Genomic DNA, 9,688 nt, shown 5'->3' on the forward strand with positions numbered 1-9,688 from the left:
AGGTATAGTAATGATTGAACAGATCATAACAACATGATATATTGTAAATGTGAAGCTTAGGATACTGGTGCTGAGAAGACCCTCTCAATTCTTTGTAGATTTGCACGTAGTGAAATAGGTAACAGCTGGAGTAGAGGTGAAAGTATTACGTTTTACATATTGTTATCAGTGCTTTGCAAGCAGATGTCTATACAACTTCATCTCTGTTCTAAAATAGTTTTACAGAATCAATACTACCTTAAAAACCACCTCCAGTTCAAACTCTGCTGCCAGATCTCCTTCAGCATTTGGAAGGAAATATTTAAAAGACAACATCAGATATTGTTAATGACCTGTACTACATGTGTAGACACAGGAGATTTTATATATATAATATATATAAAATCGCAAACCTTGCTGAAGCTTCAAAATGGAACTACCTGTAGGTAAGAAATACAAGTCCTTTTCAATAAAGTTAAAGGGTTTATTTATACCTGAGACATTTTTGCATATTGATGTCTTTGTACCTTTAGGTACTCACAGAAATCCTTTGCACTTTTTGGGGTCTCAACTAAAGTCCATTGGAGTTAGCTGGATCCTCCCCTCTAGCTCAGTGGACTTTGGCTGAGTCCTAACTTATCTAACCTGGATCTATAAACAAAGATGTAAGATAGTGAAATATATATATTTGAATGAGCAGTTGCTGTACAAGTGGACAGGCTGGTTCATACAAGTCCAGAGTTCATCATTTTGCATGTGTGATTCAAAACAGAATTGTAGTCCTTCCTGCAGGGGATACACATTTCCACTTGGTTTAAAACAAAACGAAAAAGCAATAAACACAATTTCTTGAAACATTTCTCCAGGTAGTACATCATGGGATATATGCAGTATATTGAGAACGCCCCCTTCTTAGTTGACCTGCTTTCTGGTTCTTGAGGCATTCGACCCATTTGTCCTCCCAGGAAGTGAGAGAATCAGGAGAGGAGGAGTAACAAGTTGCTGTAGCAATGTTACATTATGATCACAGGTCAATGGAGCTGGGCTAAGTCAAGCAAACTCAGGGAGTGCAAGAGCCAATGAAGGCGCTGGGTTGCCTGACTCCTGCAGGTTTGTCTGGGTGTCCCAGCTGTGCACAGCCCAGCTTGCAGCTCCTGGCCCTGCAGAGAGCATGTGCTGAGCAAGCACAAGCAGGGGCACAATCAAAACAAAGCTCTTACAAAAATTCACAGTGCTATTTAGTTTGGAAAATATCAAACTAAATTTAAAGGTGCACTCTATGAAATAACCCAGTTAAGAAAAAAATGCACCGTGTCTCACTCCATTTTGCTTCTGGCAGGGAATCTTTTCACAGCATTATCACATTTGATAATGTAGCAATTAGAATTGCCTATTTTATGAAATTTAGTTTAATCAGTGGAAAAGATTCTAGTGGAAGTGAAATAAACTGTGCTTTTAGATGTGAAATTGGACTTGAGTAATCAGGGAAAATAGCAGTAAAATAATTCAAGGAAAAATCACCAACTGAATCAACTTTCAAGTAGATCAGTGTACTCTCTTAATGTTGCACTTCTAACTTATTACTCTGCACTATGTTTTTTGCACTGTATTTTACAGAAAAGGATGAACTGTAGTGATGATGGTCAACAAAGTTGTCTTTAAAAAGCTCTTTGTTCTGTACAGGCATATGATGGGGAAGCTACATTTCACTGGTAAGTAGAACATCATAATATTTGTACGTAACATACTTTTGTGTAAAATAGATCAGATGTTTTTTTCCAAGTAGAAATTTCTAACGCCTGACACTTGTTGTAAATAGATAAAATGTACTCAATGCTTTTAAAAATGAGGAGGACACAAAATGAACCAGTAATGAATGCCAATGTGACACAGTGACATGTTAAGCATCAGATGTACAAAACTCTGTTGCTTGCATTTTCAGTTGACTGTTCTGATTTTACAACCACATCCCTTCATTCCCTTTTCCATCACTTCTGTACCTCATTCAGAAGCTAAACTGGAGGTGTTTTGGAGAGAGCAACCTCAGCACCCTCTGTTCCAAACCTGCTCATACTAAGGCTACATAGGCTATATATATACGTTTCTTTCCCTTCTTATCATTCAGGAGCTCTCTGGCACACCTGCAGACAGCATTCTAACTTTCACAGAGCAACTGGCACAGGGAGGCACTTATGTGACATGTTTTAAACTTATCTTTGGTAAACACACATGGAAATTTGCAATGCTTCCTGAACATAAGAGAATTCTTCATTTGCTACTGGGGTATGAGTGCAGGTAAGGAAGCTGATGTGACACTACCGTTACAAAACTTTTTGTTCTGATGCCACTGCCAAGGGTTTGTTTTAATTCATCTAAAAACAACGTAGTCCTGGGCTGTTCTTTTCCCCTGGCTCTGTTTATTATGCATTGAAGCATCTCTGATCAATAACAAATTAGCAATAGAAAGCAAGCCGTGTGCTCAATTTTCACCTTCTTTCTCACTCCGTTACCTTGTTGTTCAGGGCTAATCTAATCAGAATAGTAGTATCTCTTTTATTACCTGTGAGTCAGAACCTGGGGTTCAACTCTTAAGTAGCAAAATCACTCAGATCGGCAGCAATTTTGGATACCCAAAAAGTCTGATTCTGCTCGTGGTAGGGATATTTCATCCCAAACCCTACTGAGGAGTGGGGAAGGGACCTCATATCTCTGATGGAAACAACCAGGTATAGCTTACAGAGTGCACTCAGTGCATCCAGAAACAGTCCCTTGTTGTGCATTTTCAAAAGATGCTGTAAATAAATGGTGTTGGAACCTGCAGGGGTATAACTGTTGGATGCTCTAGTGTAAAGTACCCAGAACACCAGCAATTCTAGAATTAGGCATTTCTACTGAGAGGTATCTGATTAGCTTAATTTTACACTTTCAAAATTTTGCTTAAGAATTTATTAGAACCCAGAACTTAGTGCATTTCATCTTATAGAATTAGAATAATTTATATCCTACTCTTTTCATCCAAACGCAAGTGGGAGACATAAATATATCACCGTGAATTAGGAGAGACGTTTTTCTTGTGATCTGCTTAAAGGTGTTTGAGACATCGACCAAATAACTTTGGCAACTTGCACAAAAATATGTCTTCAAATCAAAAGTGATAATAAAACTTGGTTGAATGAGGCCTTTATTATGGAGAGAAGTAGGAAGAGAGGGGTGCGAGTGCTGAGAAGGTTACCGTGTTCCTAAACCATGCCACTTTGCATTTGTATGTGAAATGGGTATGGCTGGTAGATGATAGGTGGTTGTCCATGAGCAATGTAATAATTGCTGAAGTTTCTGTCACTGATATAAGGAGCAGGCTGATAATAACATGTTACATTAGCTGCGTTTGGGATAATATTTTGTTCTCCGAGAACTTTTAAAGCCAAAATTGTAATCATATTCAGAGTTTGTCTTCGCTCATGTCCCATGAGACAGACTGTGCTCTCATTTACAACTCCACGCAGAGTCATCAAGTAGTCGTACTTGCTTTTTTCTTCCCCGATGAAGTGGTTGCGCAGATATGACTCAATTTTCCTTTGCTGCTCAGCAACATCTGGAAAATCAATGAAGAATCTGGAGCACATGTAACGTTCCAGAGATTTAATTTCAGCCTCGTCTGCTGGCTTAAAGTCACGAACCAGGAGATTGCTGTACTTCAGAAGGCCACCTCCTCTGATTTCCTCAGGGTTCCTCGTGGAAATCAGTTTGTATTTTAAATGGTCCATTGCTTCATTGAAGTCTCCATACATACTCTCCGCAATAATAGTGGGGTGAGAGTCTTCTGTCAGTTTGCAGTCTGTTTCTCTGTAAACATTTAAGATGGAGTCCAGCACGATTTGGAAGGAGTCCACGCTGAACTCAAACTGTCGCCTGAGCGAATTGACAAACTTTAACTCCACGTTCTTGCCGCTGTTGTTTGACAGTGAGATGAGGCTCCAGCGATCGTGATCAGTGGAGACTTTGACCATCTTCTGCACGTAGGCATCTTTCATAGTCTGGGCAGTGATTTTTTCCTTATTAACACATTTTGGCAAAAAGTCTAACAGGCAATTAAGAACTGCCTCCTTAACAACCTGAAACTCAAGCTCGCTTGGAAGTTCCACCCCGAAAATGATGTCTAGGTCCTTATAACTTGTTCCATTCTGCTTCACTAGGATGTGGCTAGCTGTTGAACCATTCAGGCGGATATCCCGTATGTTGATTTGCTTTTCAATGAGCTGCTCCTTAACCACACGAATTATATCCTTTGGTTTTACTTCCAGTGTTGGAAAATTCCCTCTTCCATGAATGGGTATTACCTCTGCTAAAACTTGATCCAGGATTTTAATCTGATCCCAAGTGAGACTACTGAACCTGTGGTCTAAGTCCTCAGTCATTGTGATGTAGGTTGGCTAACTATGGAGACACAGAAATTAGAGAAAAACATTAGAATGTACTCAAATACAAGAGGGTCTGCATTTCACTCTGCAATGACAAAAACATCTTGGTTCCTCTGTGCAGTGACAAAGCAGTTCCTTTTACACAGAGACACACTCCGAATTAACTTTCTGAGTGAACCACTGCACTTCTCACAGGCTTTTAATTGAATTTTAATGCAGTTCAGGTTTTAATCCTGCGGAGAAACTGTTGTGCTATTATATAATAAGTCAAAGCCAATGCAGTAAACCGTACAGATTTCATTTAAAACTACTCCAAGGTTAATAACACAAAATATTCGCTGGTTGTAATGAAACTCCAAATTTCACTGAGCTAAAATGAGCAAATTGAGTTATTTCTGTCCTGTCTAGAATGTTCTTTGCATCTTCATTCACTTGCACAATGAAAAAAATAAAAATGATGCAACATGCTCGTTGTTTACCCAGTCAAATGCCTTGAATGTACTTTGGTCTCTGTGGGTTATCTATATGCATGCATCCTTTAATACCACTTCTGACAATTTAAAATTGGATATCCAACAACTGTGCAGTTGCTTCCTTTATATTTCTGAAGCAAACTATTTTGCTTCTGTTCCAATAACTGTCCAACAGCAATCAGGAATCAGTGCTCCAAGTTAGGGTTTGCAGTGCTGAAAAGAAAACCCCTTCCAGTCTGCACTGACACCCTAAAACTTCTCAACAGAGCCAGCAAAGAAATCTGCCTAGAAGATAAAGGATAAAGCTTTCCAAGGTTAATGCTGTGATTAAAAAAAAATAAAGGGCTTTGAGAAGAGAATGTTCAAACCCCTTCCTTTAGCAGAGGAACCCACTTAAAACACTTTTGGAAAGCTGGAAGATGGAAGCCCCTAAGTAAGATTGGAAATCCATCCTTTATTTTTACATGTTATTAGTTATTTTAGATCTCATTGCTATTTACTAAGATTTAAAAATGACTTTGCTGTCAAAGGTAATGTCACTGAATAGTTCTTTTGCATCAAAGACAAAGTGGATCGCTTCCACTCCTCTAAGAGCAGCACCTTAAAAATTTCGTTCATCTAAAGTGACTCCTGGAGAATCTGCTGATGATTTGTCAGTTCAGAGCCTCAACATTTATGTCTGAGAAATCTTTTACAAAAAATGCTAGGAGTCCAGAGCTGAAATGGTGCCTTCTGATTTGACAGGAAAATGTCTCAGAAAAAAATGGAATTATGTTTTCAAGAACATAATTAATTTACAGACAGACCTGGATAAGTTTGGGTTTTCTTTTAATTGTATAATTTTCTTACAGTTTGTAACAGTGCATAACTCTGCACGTTCTTAGAAGGATTTTCTCTTGTTCTTTCCCTTAATCTTGTTAGGGAACAAGAACAATTTCCAGGCTATTTTATAGTCATTAGGAGCCTTTTTTCTTAACTAGCGGCAAATTTATTTACTGAGGTGTTCAACCTAATGTCAGGAGTTATTATGAATACAAGTAAAACTCAGAAGCAATAAATCAGCAGAAATCTTAAGACCATAATTAGTCAAAGCACTAATTAAAGCACTTCACTAGCGTAAAGTGAGCGAGATGGTGAGAAATGAGAAGGCAGCTCACTGGAAGCCCAGTACAATGAGGAGGGTGGGAAGGAGCACTGGGTTGGTGGGAATGGAGACTGAATGGCAGCTTCATTCTCAGCTATGACTGCATGGAAACTGGGAACTGGTGATGTCTGCTAGGGAGAATGATCCTGGGAGGCAGATGTATCTCATGCCCCATTGCCAGCAGCTGTGCCATTTGGGTGATTCTGTGTGTGGTGCTGAGAGTTGTCACCCTGTCTTCCTTAGGCCTGGCCTGTTGCTCCCTGCCAAAGAACAACCTTTCTGCGACTTCTTCCATGTGAATAGCTGGAAGCATTTCGTATGCTTTATATTCAGAGTTCCATCTTGAAGTCCATCCATGGGCAAATGGAAGGCTGCATAAACACTAGCACTGCGACAGCGAAAAGAACAAAGAGCCTTCCGATTGTGTATCGAAAAGTGTTATCTTTCCTTCTTACCTCATCAGCATTTGGAACTTAGTGAAATTCTCTTCTAGGGACTTTTTTAGGTTCTGTTTGTTTGTTTGTTTATGGGATTTATACTTTTACTATATACTGCACTGGACCCTGAATTCTGACCAATTTAAAATCTTTGGACCAAACAACTAAGAGTTTGGTTTCACAGTGATAAAAGATTTAGTTAACCAACTCTTAGCATTCTGCCATATGCCAGCTTCATAAAAAAAATAATAGGACTATATCTGGCTTTACAGCTCTATCAGGAAAGTCTGCCAGAGTAATGATAACTTTAATGCTGCACAGAATTTTCATGGAAACAGATGCAGTCTAGAGGACAGTCTCATCAAATTTAGCTCATATTTTACCAGTAAGCTGTTTAAGAATCTCTTTTTATGTGCTCTACAACATTGCTTCAGTATATTTTCAAAGGGTTTGCAATATGCTGGCATTGTCAAGCAGAATACATCTGAAATAGTTCTTGTGCAGCTGTGTTAGCTCTAGTCTCTTCCCTTTGATTTCATCTACTGCCCAGTTTGTCTGTTTTACAGCAATTATCTGGAATACTTTAACACTCCAGTTGCCTTTACCTTTGCACCTGAAGCCAGTTGCTAAGGGACCTTTTAGAAATCAAGTAAGATATCTTGACAGCTGTAGTAGCTTCGCATCCTGCCATTTTGGGGTTTACTCCAGATATGCTGAAAGTAGCTATTGCAGTTTTCCCCCAAGAACTCGGTATTGCTTTTGCTCCATACACATTATATGCATCATTAATTATTTCTATGATATCTTGCTAAAGCTTTATTTTAATTCAGCAGCACAGTTCTCTAATAAGCTGGACATTTTCAAGTGTTTTACATACGTAGTGGCTTCAGGACTGCAGCTGGCTTTAGCTCTGAAGGCAAGAATGTTGAATGTGGAAGGAGGTCTGGGCATAATTTGAATGCACATGAGAGATTCAGAAGCAGTAAAACACCTGGGGCATCTTCAATGTGAACACATTTAAACTAGATGGACAGGGTTTTTCATGAGTTTTTCCTTCCATTACTGTTAATGCATACAGTGAAGATACTGTTTATTTTTCCTCTTATTGTGAGATAACGCATGATTTGCCATAAGTTTTCAGTACAGTTACCATCTAGTTACCCTGAAATAACAAATAACAACTCAAGGCCATATGCTGTTCTCTGGTGAGATAAGGCTGCATGGTGTGCGAAATAGGCTTGAGTAGAAAGCAGTTTGCTTGGACTATGCCATAAAATATCACCTTTAAGGGCAGAACAAGCAAAAGGAGAAGGGAAACAGACATTATCAACAAAAGTGTGTACTGCCTTTTCTCCAGCCCAACCCAAGCAAGAAAGATACCCAACATAGCCATGTATCAGCCTGGATCACCCCTTCTCCCAAACTAAACTGATCTGTAGACAGTACAGCACAAGAGCAGCCAAACTCTTCTGCAGCACAAAGCTGGGAAAAGGAATTGAACAGCCTATACCTCTGCTGGAACATTGCAGGATGCTGGCTTGCTGGTTTTGGAGTTCTTAGAAAGGAAGAATAAATAAGGCGTTTACTGTGGGTAATTGATACTAATACATAATCCATATGATTTCATCCTGGAGATTAGGGTTTTTTGGATGCTGAATTTTTTCATCATGACTCACAATGTGTTTGCTCTCGGCTGCATGTGGATACCATGGGGCAGCATTTTCAAGAGCAGACAAGCTGCACTTTTTCATCAGTTCCCACAACACACAAGGTTCCTCCTTACACGGTCTCCAGGTTCAAACAATGCATGTCCTCTTAAATAACATGGTATGAGGTATATTCAGTTTTCTCATTTGCTCTAACCTACTTTAATAACTGAAAATAGTGGTGGTATGTAATATTTGGTCTATTTTGGGCTGTGGTCATCACTGAGAAGTTACTACTTTACGAAAAGGTAATTTGTACTACTGAATGCATCCTATGAGCTAATTTCTGAATAATGTTTATGAAGAGAATTCAGAGTCTCAGGCTTACCGTGGCAGGACGATTGGCAAGCATGTATTTCAGCAGAGTTAATAGGATGACTCACTGGATCCTTGGGTAAAAATATGGATTGTCATCTTGTCACTGCTAAAAACACGAACCTCCCAGGGAAAGCTACATGGAAAAAAAACACAAAAACAATAACATCCTTTTTGAGATAAATGTTAACTACAAGTCACCTGCTGCACATAATAAATCATGCATTGTGACTTGGTGGTCCCACAGTCCTAACAATAGCCTTTTAAGTCAGAAATGATAAGGTAAAAGCAGTGGCAAGGTACAGAAGTGCTCAAAAAGTCTCTGGTCATACTTGGTCCTCTGAAAGGATGTTAATAACAACCTGCTATTTTCCCTAAGGGATTAAGAAAAAGTATTTAACATTACTGACAGACATGCAAATTAGAAGAGACAGTGGAATCATACAAAAAAAATTGGAACTAATAACAACTCAGCAAAATTAAATATAAGAAATTGTGAAATTGCTTCAAATGCTTCCTAAAAATGTGTACAGATGATGGGAAGGTCTTATTTCTTGGCAGACTGGGCTGTTGGTTCATTTACAGTAAGCCCAGTATTCAGTCTATTGCTGGAATTTCCATGCACTGAATGGCCTTTGACTGGCTAAGCAGGAATTGTAGCTATTTCTGTAAATAATTGCATGCGATCACAAAGGCGCTTCTTTGTGTTTGTTTGTACTTTCAGAGATATAATGACAGCAAGGCAACCTTTTGTAAACCTTCATTCAAAGACCCCCATCTCAGTGTCCTATCCCACAGAGTTCAGAGCAACTGCAGAAGGTTCTTTATGCCAAGGAGCACCCATCCAGCATACGACTTCATGCAGGTGTGAACTTACTCCCCATTGCTGCGTTATACTTCACAATCTCATCTTTTAGGCTGGAAGTATACTTGTTTCTGAGTAAATGAAACTTAGGAAGAATGATTTGAGTGTAAATATATGCATAATCTGCAAGAAAAGCTGAAATAATAGCCAGGAAGGTATGGACTATAGTATTGGCTTTATTAAGAACATTATGGTGGTTCTTTTCTGCCATGCTATAGCAATTGTATCTTCATCACTGAACATGCTATATACGCTGCCAACAGCCTAGGACTCTGTTTCCTCATGCAGTCCTTGCTGTGCCAGGACTTATCTGCAGCTCTCATATGCTTTCCAACTCATGATAAGCTGCTG

At 39.1% G+C, this 9,688-nt stretch overlaps 1 protein-coding gene across 1 annotated transcript; it reads right to left on the minus strand.

Moving 5' to 3' along the window:
• Nucleotides 1-3,093: 3,093 nt before the first annotated feature.
• Nucleotides 3,094-8,557, minus strand: LOC122163795 (terminal nucleotidyltransferase 5C-like). Its single transcript, XM_042825290.1, has 2 exons — nt 8,486-8,557; nt 3,094-4,413 (listed from the first exon to the last, which is right to left on the minus strand). The coding sequence occupies exon 2, from the start codon at nt 4,392-4,394 to the stop codon at nt 3,219-3,221; it is 1,176 nt and encodes a 391-aa protein (XP_042681224.1). The 5' UTR covers nt 4,395-4,413; nt 8,486-8,557; the 3' UTR covers nt 3,094-3,218.
• Nucleotides 8,558-9,688: the final 1,131 nt, after the last annotated feature.

This window comes from Centrocercus urophasianus, unplaced genomic scaffold (genome assembly GCF_019232065.1).
Source record: "Centrocercus urophasianus isolate 14NV4802_14NV808 unplaced genomic scaffold, USGS_Curo_1.0 seq_24, whole genome shotgun sequence".
NCBI lineage: Eukaryota > Metazoa > Chordata > Aves > Galliformes > Phasianidae > Centrocercus > Centrocercus urophasianus.

Coding starts and splice junctions, on each gene's coding strand:
- LOC122163795 (XM_042825290.1), bottom strand. CDS start 4,394: ATGACTGAGGACTTAGACCACAGGTTCAGTAGTCTCACTTGGGATCAG.